The following is a 13,962-nucleotide window of genomic DNA, read 5'->3' as shown; positions in this document are numbered from 1 at the left end:
TTAGAACAATACTTCTTCTTTTTTTAATTATTTTGAGGTGAAATAATATCTTTTATTGATTTTTTTTGAGGTAAATGCACAAAAAAAATTTAAAAAAAGTAAATGATATTTTTTTCTAATTTTTATTTAAATAAATAATAAAATAAAATAATTTTACCTTTTCTTTTTTAATATCTTGAGAAATAAATAAATAAATCTTAAAAAAAAATAGTATTGAAAATGGATAAAAATAAAGAAAAGAAGAAAAATGAAAAAAATAATATTATTTTGAAGGTAATATTTAAATTAATTTTTTATTCAAAATAAATTAAATGAACGCTTTCCTATATAAAACTGACTAGAGACTATGTGAACATTTTTAACAAATTCAAGCATTTAATTAAATAAAAAAATAGTTTCCAAATAGAAAATACGAAAAAGTTAAATTACCATCTTTCTAATTTTCTCCATTCCTCAAAACACCTTAACCATGACACGCCACCACCACCGAGCCACCTCCTCTTCACGGCGTTGCTACTCCTAACGTTTACAACCATCACCACCTTCTCCGCCAAACCCTGCCCAAACTGCGGCACAACTCCAGTCCCCTACCGTTCGGCACATCTCCGACCTGCGAGACCAGTCGTATAAATCACATGCAACGCAAGTACTAACAAACTCATGTTTGACACACTCAATAATTCATATCCAATCATTTCCATAAACACAACAATCCAGCGTCTGGCGATCCAGCCAGCAACTCTCTTACCAAACACATGCGTAACATCAGATTTTATACACCAAAGCATCCAAATGAACAGCTCTCTCCCTTTTAACATCACAGCAGACAACACCGTCATGTTCTTGAACTGCTCTGAGTCGTTACTTCGGTCACCTTTGAACTGTTCTTCTACTAGCTTGTGTCACTCGTACGTTAATAATACGAAATCAGACGCTTCATGTAAGGGTGCTTCTATATGTTGTACCCCTAGCCTCTTGAACTGCTCCAAATTTGTTTCTTTTTGGTACACTCCTATTATTTTTATATCTTCTGCCAGTAACAATGAGTAATCCGACACTTATTTGCTGATGTGGCTGCCGGATTTATGAAGGATAACACACCACTTGGCACATTTGTTGCTGACTCAACAAACAGTTATCCAACTCAGCAATAAACACCCAGATGAAAAAGGCAACAACATGGACCAAATCCTAATGCATTTCTCTCTAAGAAACAGAGTAATCCATATTTGGCAATAAAAGACGTCGAAAATGGAAAACAATCAATCTGATCCCAACTAATTGATAAAAAAGACAACCCAATAAAAAACAACAAAAACCCAAAAGTTCAGTAAAAATCATAGCAGCAGTGCCGCAAAAGCGAAGAGCTTGAAATCTTAATAAAAAAACCGCAGCAAGAAGGGGTGATTTAGAAAGTAAAAGCTTGTGTTGGGATAATGAAATTAAAGAGATAGAGAAAATGGGTTGGTTGTAATTATTATAATTATTCTTGAAGTTGAAAGAGTATTTCGGGTATGATTGAGAAGGGAGGAGAGAAAAAGAATGAAAGAGAAGGAAAGAGAAAGGGAAGAAAGAGAAAAAAAAGGAGGAGAGGATTGAAAGAAAGGAAGGAGAGAGTAAATGAGTCAGCAATAGATGTGTCAAATGGTGTGTTATCCTTCATAAATTCGGCAGCCACATCAGTAAATAAGTGTTGGATTTCTCGTTGGTACTGGCGGAAGATACAAAAATAATAAGAATGGTACAAAAAAAAAACAAATTGAAGGTTTGGTACCAACGGCGCATTTAACCCGATGGGGAAGTGTTTTGCTGGGGCTGGAACAAGTATGGCCAGGTATTATGCTTAATGTTATCTGTCAACTAGGGAGCAGTTGTAGTGTTTTTGGATTAACCTCTTTCTGTAATATCAGCACATAAGACAAGTTTTCATTACTATTCTTGTGGGAACCCCATTCAGAAAAATTTTATTTATATTTTATATGAATTGATAAGGAATTTAGTCTGTTGGCATTAAACTATACAAGCATGTATATGTCTACAACTTTTCAACATCATTTTAGTTTTTGAGAAACAAAGAATAAGAGGCATATTTGTAGACATAAACTAGTTTTTATATGTTTGTGTGGGATTATTATCATATAATGTAAACTACGTTTTGAAAAACAGCGTCAAATTTGGAAATTTTGACATTGGAACTCCGCTGTCATGTTATCTTTGCTGGGCTCTGATTTTCTATCTGGCTCTAGCAAAGCCCAACAGGCAGGGATGAGATCATCTCCAATAACTGCAGATGCTCACACTATGTTTCAGTAGAACATTGAGATTTATACTACTCTTTAACATGTGTGTATTGTGTGACAGCTTGGGTTGGGGGACGTGATCGACCGCAACATTCCCTCTCCGGTTACAATAGAGGGTTTGTAGCACGTGGGTGGTGGCATACCTTACTTTTGGCTGAATCACCTCCTTGAGTAGCTGACTCATACAAGCCCTGGCACAGTTTTGTTAGGTTAGATGTTCTTCCAATTGCTATATTATATATGTATATATAAATACAGTAGCCGCAATACATATGCATATGCTTGTTCTCATTCTTCTATGGTTTAGGCTCATTACTTCTTTTTACAGTATTCTGAGAACAACATATTGTTATCTAGATGTACAACCTTATGTAGGTTCATTGTGTATATTCTTCTAACAGAATTTAAACATCAATGTAATGAGATGCTATGATGAAAAGCTAATTGTTATCGTATGTGGGCTGCTTTGAAGTCTCAAGCCTAATGCAAGTTTATCCTTGTGGGCTTCACTGATTATATTATGCGAAGTGTGTACTTATGTAAAACCTAAAGAAATTTCATATTCTTAAATGCTATGTATGCTGAAGTCAGAACAGTTGCAGCAATGACTTGTGCTCATATCAGCTTCATGGAATTTTATAGAGCAATGGCTTGGGCAAACATTCCTTTTAGTTGATTTTCTTGGCTTGGAATTTTGTCTTTTTGTCTGTCGAGTCTTTTGTTGGTGCAATTCTTGCCTAGTGAGCAATGTATCGACCTTGCAGCATGTGTACACACAAGCTTTGATGTGTATATAATGGGAAATTATGTAACAGAATAATTATCAAAATATTCCATACAATCTATATTCCTTCTAATATTCTTTTCGTTTTGTTTCTCTCTCACTTTCCCTCTCTTTCTCTTCTTCCAAACAGAAGTTATGGCATAGAGCACTCTCGCTTAGGTTAGATGGTATGTATGAGCAAAGCAAGATTCATCTTTGGGTCCCTGAACTTTCCGACTTTAGCTTACTTCGCCCTTGTGGATCTATAGATATTTTAAGACCCCTAAAAATTTTTATTCACAAAATATTGTTATCCTGAAGAGTAAAACCCTTCTTATGAATTAGCAAACAAGTACATAAAAAGAAGAGTCAGCACAGAGACATCATAGGGAAGACGTGGTCTAGGAATTGTTTAACAAGGTAGTATCATATAGTAAGTAGTAGAATACATGTACATATGAATTTCTCACCAACTCTTGGAAAAGAAAAGCTTCTTCCTCTTCGCTGTAGTTATCTGTTAGGCTGAACAGCAGCTTGACAAAAATAGCTGTTTACAAAAAGAGGACTTGTCAAGTCTTCTCCAGCTGCAATGTCATTCATTATTGTTACTTGGTAATGTCAAAACTACTTAGCTCCAGCCAACTGATTTAAGATGCAAAACATTGAATATTAATATATGTAATAAATGTATTTTCATATATCTCATCATTATTTTGACTAAAATTTAGATATAACTCTTCAAAATATTATCCAAGTTTTTTCTTTCCTTTTTATTTATTTATTTATTTATAAAATGGTAAGATATTTTCACATCAGTTTTGCATGTCAATTAAAACTGACCTAACTCTAATAATACCATGGAAAGAACACACTTTCCAACTAGATTATTAGGTGAATAACCATTTTGATTTGATTTTGCCACCAATCACACAATGGGTGTATTCAATTTTTTGATTGGTTGATTTCATTTTTATTTTAAAAATATTGCTTAAGTAAGTTAATGAATGTATTATTGGTGAGGTGGGTAGAATGAAAATCACTGGAGATGTAATTATTTATTATGAATACGGATCACTATCATACATAAAACGGACACATCTTTACTGTAAATGGTATATTACTAAATCAGATTAGCTCTGACATTTAAAAATAAAATTAAATAATAAAAAACTTAATCCAGTTATGATGTATGATAAATAGCTATTTAAGAGGACACAGTGACCATATGAATTTATATATGTGTTCCACTGATAAATATCATTGCCTTGCAGTTAAAATTATGATTTTATTCTGATATATTTATACAAGTATTTCTATACCTAATATAAAATATAATCATCTAATTTTATATTTTAATTTTAATATGTAATAAAATTAAAAATATGGATAAGTTCTATACAATAATAGAATTTATCTATTTAATTTAAACTAAATTTAAATATTTAAATATTTTTATATAAGTTTATTAAAACATATAATGCTTAATTTTATTAAATTTTTATTTTTTTAATTATAAATTTATTTTTTAAAAATCTAGCTAATTTTTTCTTAATTTACAGGCCGTAATCAAAATCTTGTTGCCAAATCAAATTTCTTCTTTAATATATTTTATTCAATTTTACTAGTAAATATACCACTAATAAATTTTTTTAATCTTTTCTTAAAAAAAAACTTCATAAAATAGTATCTAATATTATATTAGATAATATTTCAAATAAATCAAAGTATTTACTAAAATCTAATACCACACTCATTGAATGAATAACAATTATTTTTCTAAAATTATTATCTTATATAATTTTAGCACTAAATACTAATAGTTTAATCTTATATATGTTCTATTATAACTCTACTAGATTTTTATTAACTATTTATGAGTTTACAAGATAAATAATAATTTAAATATTTCTTATTACTTTCAAAAGTTTAGTATGTGTATAGATTCTTACAAAATAAAATATAAACATGAATATCTTCAATAAATTTAACTAAATCACTTATCATCTATTTGTTGTTAATATATAAATTTAAACAAATCATTCCTTTTAATAAATGTCAAAATTCTAAATAATTTATTTTCATATTTAATTTAAAAATATAAGACTAGTCTAACACAAATATGGGTTAGAATAAGGTACGAAAATATAATGATCTATTTTATTATATTTGAAGTTTTTAGATAATTTGATTCAATATTATTAATTTAAGTCTTATTTAATTTAGTATTTACTAATAATTTGTGATTAAAGATTGATGGTTAATGAATAATATAGATTTTATAAAAATATAATTTGATTATGTTAAAAACTTAATGTTTTTTTTGCATATTTGCGTTTGCATATGGGCAATATATTCTTAATCTCTTGCGGAAAATTTATATGTCTATAATAATTTTGGTAACTTAAAATTAAAAGATATATTTAATAATAATGAAACAATAAATAGTTAATATGTTTTAATATTAATTATATATCAAGTATATATCATATCAATTTCTTAAATGTATATAAAAAATAATAAACAATTTATTTGAAGTATTTGATAAAGTAGGAAGTAAATTTTGGATAATATAAGACATGAAAAAAAAAATTATAATTGAGAATACGCTAGTCAACCTTCAAAATAAGAAAAATGAATAAAGTCGGTGAACAAAATTGCTCATTAGTTTTACAATTAATTCGAATTAGTTTTATTAATTACTAATATTTTAAAAGACAAATATTAAATTTTACTAATGATAATATCTAAAAAATAAATATTCTCTGAAAATTAATATTTTATATTAATATATTAATATTCTAAAAGCAAATTGAAACCTTTTTAGCAGGTTATATGTTGTCTGAATGAATAAGGTTTAATGACTAAAATTTAAAAAGATAAATCCAATATTTAGAATTGATTCCAATGTCAATGATGAGACCAAATAATGACCCAAATTTCTTTAATGAATTTAGGTACCGGTTATTAAAATAAAATAAAAAAGTAATTCTATTTATAAGAATTTGAATAAATTGAATTAATCAAAATCAGCAAAATTTAATTTTAAAATTTCAATTAACCAAATGGATAGCTTGGATTTCTTTTCCCTTATAAAAAAGAAAATATATACTTTTTTTTCATTTTTTTCAAATAATACTAAAAAAGAGAAAATCACTTCAATTTTTTTTTACTTTTGATAGCAAACATTTTTAACCCTTAAACTAAGTGTTGATCACTATACTTTGTATAACCTTGTATATAGAGATGTATAAGACAAGACTTAAATTAGAAAATAATTAAGATAGTAGTTTGATGGTTCGACGGAGCGATTCAAGAATCTGAATTTAAATTTTAATAAAAAATAATTTTTTAAAATTATTATTTTAAAACCGCTCAAATTATATATTATTTAGGTTTTTCTATCTAGTTTCGAGGTTAGTATTATACTAACTGATTTTAGCGCCTTCAAAATAGCTATAGTTTGTCGAATTTTCTACGGTGAAAGTTCGTATAGTTACATTCTACTGAAATTTACTTACTTTTTCCTTTTAAATGAAAAGAATCTTATGGTTCGAATAGTTTACCATTTCCTTTCAACCAAAGAAAACAAATCAATGGAAAGAAAGCAAGAAACATATGTTGAAAGAGAGTACATAGAGTCACATTCAATGTATTAAGTATCATCGACTCCCTCTGCTCTTCTTTTTGAAGAAAAACAAACCAAAGGGACGATAAATAAAAAAGAAAAAATTACAAAAATATTTTTGTTGATTTTTTTATGAAAAATACGGTATAAATTTTTTTATTTTTACTATGTGAAAATGCCAAAAATATGATTTTTTAATTTTTATTTAAAATATGATATTGATTGTTAATTTTTTTTATTGTTGTTTTGATAAAATAATTTAAAAAATTAAAAAATAATCATATACCGTATTTAAAAAAATAAAAAATAATATTTTTTCTAAATTACAGAAAATGAAATTTTTTATTAATTTTAGAATACTTTTAAAAAGTTTCTAAAGAAAAAAGAAAAAAAAAAATATGTTGCCATAGTCTAGATTCTAAACCCAATTGTCAAATTTAGTCTATTGCTTTCTAGAAAATGATATCTAGAAGGAAAACAAAAGCACTAAAAATTGCTCCTCGGTCATATCAATACAAGAAAAAGATGATAAAATGAGAAGTGATTGATGCAATGAGCTTCATATAAATCGTATTAAAACTTAATAAAATATTTTACCAAATAAAAGAAAAATTGATTGAAGTGCAACATATTTAAGAATATCAATTATATAAATAAATGTGTCTCATTCACAAATATTCTATCTAATTAAGCATTATCATTTATTCCTAAATTATTGCTCACCCTTAAAAAGATTACCTACTACCGGTACCAATTTTGAGAATTATTTTCCTATACAGTTACATAAATTTGTATTTTTATATCATCAAAATTATATAATTAAAATTCTTACCTGTAAAAAACTCAAATAAATTGCAAGTTTAGATTCTATTTTCCTTGTCCATTAATATTGGTTCCATGTATACAATCCTCCATTTATGGAGTTAAATAATAGAGAATTTATTTGTAGCGGATAAAAATAATACTCAACTCAATACAGTATTTTTAAAGTCTAATGACAGTAAAAATTTAGATTGTTACGTCTAATTGTAAATTTAATTTATTTTTTTATATTTTTACTTGAATAATATTATTTAACTAATTAATTGTAATTATAATCAAATTAAAATTTTGACTAAACTAGAATGGCGTGGTAAATGAGGTGATATTATTTACTATTAATAACTTACACGTTACTGCTATATATATTTGCACATCAGCTATCAAAGTTAAGTTACAAATAAATAAAAGATTAAATAACAAATAAAAATTATGAATAAAAAAAAATGAAGTTCATTATGATTTTATGCTTTTCTAAGAGACAAACTATATTAATAAAGTAAAAGAAACATTAGTATTTAGGATTATATAATTGTAATCAATTAGTCAAATTAGGCTATTTAAGTAAAAATTTAAAAGATGTACTATATTTATAAAAAAATAATATTAAATTTTTTAATATCATTAGGTTTATTTTAAGTTATTATTTTAATTAAGTTATTAGAAGAAATAAAGAAATTTACGCTATATGACATTCCTTTAGTAATCTAATTTAGTCTGATTCGGCTTAATTTGATGTATTTTGAAATTATCAACCGATCGAGAAATTCTTATCTAGACGTGTGATGTGTGCACCATAACTAATAAAAAATTAACACATATATATAAATATTATATACTTTTATAGTTATAATTAATATATATTTTATCATTTAAAATTAATAAATATATATTTAATGTGTTATATTGATTTTCAATATTCTAAATGTCCGTCCTGCTAAAAGTGTACTAGAGTAATTGCTTGTCTATTAGCTAGGTTTTTACATTTTTTTGTCTAAAATAAGAAAACTATTTTTAAAAAAACTTCAAATAGTTTAATATATAGAAAGTCAAAACAAGAAATAGACTGGATTTATAAAGAATTAAACAAGAAAATCAGAAACGGTAGCAAACACCACCAACTCATTAGGAAAAAGAAAAGAAGAAAAAGGTCTTCATTTCAACCATGACGCCACCACCACCACCGCGCCACCTCCTCTTCACGGCGTTGCTACTCCTAACATTCACAACCATCACCACCTTCTCCGCCAAGCCCTGCCCAAACTGCGGCACAACTCCAGTCCCATACCCGTTCAGCACATCTCCGACCTGCGGAGACCAGTCGTATAAAATCACATGCAACGCAAGTACTAACGAACTCATGTTTGACACACTCAATAATTCATATCCAATTATTTCCATAAACACAACAATCCAGCGTCTGACGATCCAGCCAGCAACTCTCTTGCAAAACACATGCGTAACATCAGATTTTTTACACCAAGGCATCCAAATGAACAGCTCTCTCCCTTTTAACATCACAGGAGACAACACCGTCATGTTCTTGAACTGCTCTGAATCATTACTTCGGTCACCTTTGAACTGTTCTTTTACTAGCTTGTGTCACTCGTACGTCAATAATACAAAATCAGACGCTTCATGTAAGGGTGCTTCCATTTGTTGTACGTTTAAAGCTGGTGGCGGTACAACGGCGTATATGATAAGAGTTAGAGATACTGGGTGTAAAGCATACACTAGTTTTGTTAATTTGGATCCGGGTTTGCCCGTGGATAAGTGGCCAAACCCGGGTGTCTCTATCCAGTGGAGGTTACCTCAAGAACCGGTTTGTGGGTCGAAAGCTGATTGTGACGATGGGAACTCTAATTGTAAACCTGATCCGATTTTGAGTGGGACCAGAAGGTGTTTCTGTAATAGTGGGTTTGTGTGGGACCCGGTCGAAGGGATCTGTAATAAACGTGAGTTTCTTTTTTTTCTTAAAATCTTTTTAATGTTCTCAAGGATATGATGGGGGTATGAATTTGTGTGCAGCTGTTACTTGTGAAGGTTCTGGAGGGTGTGATGGTTCTGGACAGACAGGACTCATAGCTGGTAATTTACTAGATCCTTAATTAATAATTTTAATTAAGCTTTTTTTGGAGTCAAAAGAGTTCCTGATGAGTGATGACTTTGCAAAGAAAATTGAGTTTAAGATCAGTCCATTCTATTAAATTTTGAGGTGTTTATCTCAAGGAAAATGATTATAATAACAAATAAATCATACCCAAGAGAGCCAAACTTTGCATAAGATCGAGTATATATAAATACATTTTTATTTATTTGATTCCTGGGAAAACGACGAAAGATTAATAAAAGGAAATTTGAATCTTGACACTGGTTTCTGCATGCAATATTTTTCTTGGATTAAGAAAAAGAGAGATGGGATTCAATTTCAAATAACTGTGCAGGTTTAACTTCGGGTTTAGGCGCATCATTCTTGGCAATCGCCACCGCAATCCTCCTCTACAAACGCCAAAAACGCATAAAAGAAGCTCAAGAACGCCTAGCTAGAGAGCGCGAAGAAATCCTAAATGCCGGTGGTAGCAGAGCAGCAAAACTCTTCACAGGCAGAGAAATAAAGAAAGCAACCAACCATTTCTCAAAAGACCGCTTACTGGGCGCCGGAGGCTACGGTGAGGTTTATAAAGGCATTCTTGACGATGGCACTGTTGTGGCTATCAAATGTGCCAAGCTCGGAAACACCAAGGGCACTGATCAAGTTCTTAATGAGGTCCGAATTCTATGCCAAGTCAATCACAGAAGCCTTGTATGCTTACTGGGTTGCTGTATTGAGCTTGAGCAACCTATCCTAGTTTACGAATATATTCAGAATGGGGCACTCCTTGATCATCTACAAGGAAAAGGATTAGGTGGGCAAGGCCAATTATCTTGGATACAGCGTCTTCGTGTTGCTCATGATACTGCTGATGGTCTTGCTTATCTGCATTTCTCAGCTGTTCCCCCAATCTATCATCGAGATGTGAAGTCTAGTAATATACTTCTTGACGATAAGCTGAATGCTAAGGTTTCAGATTTTGGGTTGTCGAGATTGGCTCACAGTGAATTGAGCCACATATCAACTTGTGCTCAAGGGACTCTTGGGTACTTAGATCCTGAGTACTACAGGAAATATCAGTTGACAGATAAGAGCGATGTATATAGCTTCGGTGTGGTGCTGTTGGAACTACTGACTTCCATGAAGGCAATTGATTTCGCCAGAGCAGAAGATGATGTGAACTTGGCAGTTTACGTGCAGAGGATGGCAGAAGAGGAGAAGTTAATGGATGTAGTCGATCCAATGCTAAAAGAGAAGACAAGCATCTTGGAGCTTGAGACAATGAAGGCATTGGGGTTTTTGGCTTTGGGTTGCTTGGAAGAAAAGAGACAGAATAGGCCTTCGATGAAAGAGGTTGCTGAAGAAATTGAGTACATAATGAGTATTGCAACAACAAAGAATATAGAAAGTTAGGCAGATGGGGCAACCATGTGAATACAGTTTGTGGTATAATGTTGGGGATTCATTATATAGGATTGCCATGTTTGCAGTGATGAGGTTGCATAATGTATACTTGTGGTTGGTAAATAAAGGAAATGGAGTTCATATATAGTGGATATATACAAGCGGAATTGTACGATAACTGGTGAAATCTATATATGCATTAATCTTTCAATTTTTTTTTTTATTTTTTTTACATATAGGATATTTATTTTGAGATGTGAACTATTTTCGATATATGAAATTTAAATTTATATATAATTTTATAATTTTATCTATTAATTTATTAATTAATTAATAAACACTAATTTTAATTTTATAGATATTAATTATAATTTAATATTATATTAATTAATAAATAATTTTCTAATTAGATAATGATATTAATTCTATTTTAAAAATATTATATTAATTAATACATTAGTTTTCTAATTATATAATAATTCTAATTCTCAAAAATTATATTTTAAATTTTATAATATATATTCAATAATAAATTAATTTTTAATTATATAATAGATTTTTAATCTTAAAAAAATAATATTACAATTATATTGATTGTATTAATTTATATAAATACTAAAATTAATATTTTTAAAATAATTTTATATTATTGTACTAATAGAAATCTTAAAATTTAAAAAAAAATAAGAAGGATAAATTTAAATATAGTTAGTTTTTTATTATCTTTTAAAATATCATAGATTAATATTAAATATTAAGAGATTATTAAGTTGTATTTATCAATTTAATTTTATAATAATGTTTATGCAATGGACATGACTAATTTCTTACTAAATTATGTCAACTTTTAGGGAGAGGAAGATAATGAAACTCTAAAAAAACGAAAAAATTCCTTTTAGAAAAACATTAATAAAACTCACTTAATAGTAGAAATAAAACAAACATAATAATAATAATAATAATAATAATAATAATAATAATAATAATAATAATAGTAATAACTAAATCAAATCTAGAAAATTTAAAGTTATTGAAATGAAAAGAAAATTAGAAATACAAATAAGAAAAGATGGCAGATTAATTGTCGTCCCTTAAAATTTTTTTATTAGAAATATAAATACGGCAGATCGATTACTGTCCCTTAAATTCTTTTTTTAAAAAAAATAGAAAATCAAAATTTACATAATAAATTTATTCTGCGTTTTTGTAAATAACTTTTTTCTTTTTCTCATTAATAACTCCTAAAAGAATTTTAACTGCTTACCCACGTCTTGCTCTCAATTGTTCTTTTATTGTTCAAGTTTTGAAAGGCTACAGTGATAGGTTTTATAATTGACACAATACATCACTTGAATTTGGATTAAACTATTCTCTCTCCAAACCTTTTCATAGTCAAGTGAATGTGGTGGGTGATCTTATAACTAGAAATAGGAAATGGAATTAGGCCTTGTTGAGGAATCTATTCTCAAATCCGGAGCAGCAAGCACTCCTTCAAATCCCTATAGGTCCTGAATCCATGAATGATAAAATAGTGTGGCATTTTGATTCAAAAGGAATTTTGTCTGCTAAGTCAGCTTATGCAACTTATGGATTCTGGGAAAGGGGACCTGAATTTCGTTCCTTCTACTTCTCAGGACTCTAGTATTTGGAAGAACATCCGGAATGCAGATCTTACTCCAAAATTGAAGTCATTTCTTTGGCGCACTGCTTCCAATTGTCTCCCAACCAAAGGCAAGCTGTCTGCTAGGAATATTGTTGACTCGGCCCAGTGTCCTATATGTCAGTCATGAGGAAACCATGGAAAACCTTACTGTTTCTACGTGACCATGCGAGAGCTACTTGGGTGGCCTCTAATTTGGGATTTATTCCTACTTTGTTTAATATTACCTCATTTAAAAACTGGTGGATCAGGAAAAGAGTTGGGGAGTGACTTTATTCAAAAATGTGCTTCTGTGTGTTGGAGTATATGGAAGAGTAGAAACTCTGTGATCTTCTCTAATAAAGTTCCTGACCCCCTGTTTATTGTTTCCAGGGCTTGGAAGATTGTGCAGGAATCTTTTGCAGTTAAAGAGGCTTCCAAAAACTTGAGTTCATGCATGGTGATACCAAATGGCGTCCTCCTCTCTCAGGCTAACTCAAATTCAACTCTGATACGGCTATCTCCCTTGAAAAGAATCTTGCAGGAATAGTTGTTGTATGCAAACTGATTGATGGATGTTCCAAGCAAATTAAAGATGTTTCTCCGCTGGTTGCAGAAGGTCAGGCTCTTTTGGAAGCTGTTAGGTTAGCTAAATCCTTCACTGGCAAGCACTATATTTTTGAGACTGACTGCCTCATCCTTTATAAGGCCATCTGCGAATGTTCTTGTGTTTATTGGGAGATAGATTCCATTGTTCAAACTATTAAGGAGGAACTTGGGTTTGTTCTTCTTTTTCTTTTGCTCATGTGCCTAGATACTCCAACAAATGTGCTGACTGGCTTCAGCAACTATGAAGGGAACTCTTCCTAGTTGCTGGTTAGCTACCTTCTGTTGTAATTTTGAGGCTCTTTTAAGGGCTGATTGCAATGAAGTTTTCATTTAATTGATAAAAGACGAAAATACATCACTTTTGTTTTTTATTTTTCGTTTTACCAAGAAGTTGATGATAGTCTACCAAGATCCAGGATAGAGCAGATTGGGTTAATTCAATAGAACTCTGGATCCTGATTATTATTATTGGAAAGTACTAAAATAACTTTGTGTTTGGATTGCTGGAGCTAATGGATTTCTGGATCCTGTTTATTATCAGGAAATTACAAAAAAAAGATACTAATTTATTAAAAATAATATCATTTATACGATAAAATTTTTTTCTTTTTAAATATATACAACTCACACTTTCAAAAATATTATAAATTTTCTTTTTTACGAAATTATATATAAAGAAGCTCTATTTTTCTTTTCTTTTTTTAATTCTTC

At 29.5% G+C, this 13,962-nt stretch overlaps 1 protein-coding gene across 1 annotated transcript; it reads left to right on the top strand.

Moving 5' to 3' along the window:
• Positions 1–8,458: 8,458 nt before the first annotated feature.
• On the top strand, positions 8,459–11,226 carry LOC8287471 (wall-associated receptor kinase-like 20). The gene is made up of 3 exons (XM_015722415.3): positions 8,459–9,462; positions 9,536–9,595; positions 9,952–11,226. Exons 1-3 carry the CDS (start codon positions 8,673–8,675, stop codon positions 11,010–11,012), a joined length of 1,911 nt encoding a protein of 636 aa, XP_015577901.2. The 5' UTR covers positions 8,459–8,672; the 3' UTR covers positions 11,013–11,226.
• Positions 11,227–13,962: the final 2,736 nt, after the last annotated feature.

This window comes from Ricinus communis, chromosome 6 (genome assembly GCF_019578655.1).
Source record: "Ricinus communis isolate WT05 ecotype wild-type chromosome 6, ASM1957865v1, whole genome shotgun sequence".
NCBI lineage: Eukaryota > Viridiplantae > Streptophyta > Magnoliopsida > Malpighiales > Euphorbiaceae > Ricinus > Ricinus communis.
Note: the sequence above shows the minus strand (reverse complement) of the source record. Positions and strands in the feature narration are given on the sequence as shown.

Excerpts from the sequence above, each read along its gene's own strand:
- LOC8287471 (XM_015722415.3), top strand. The coding sequence starts at position 8,673 with ATGACGCCACCACCACCACCGCGCCACCTCCTCTTCACGGCGTTGCTA. Across the intron at positions 9,463-9,535 it reads CGAAGGGATCTGTAATAAAC|CTGTTACTTGTGAAGGTTCT; the intron begins GTGAGTTTCTTT and ends ATTTGTGTGCAG. Across the intron at positions 9,596-9,951 it reads ACAGACAGGACTCATAGCTG|GTTTAACTTCGGGTTTAGGC; the intron begins GTAATTTACTAG and ends ATAACTGTGCAG.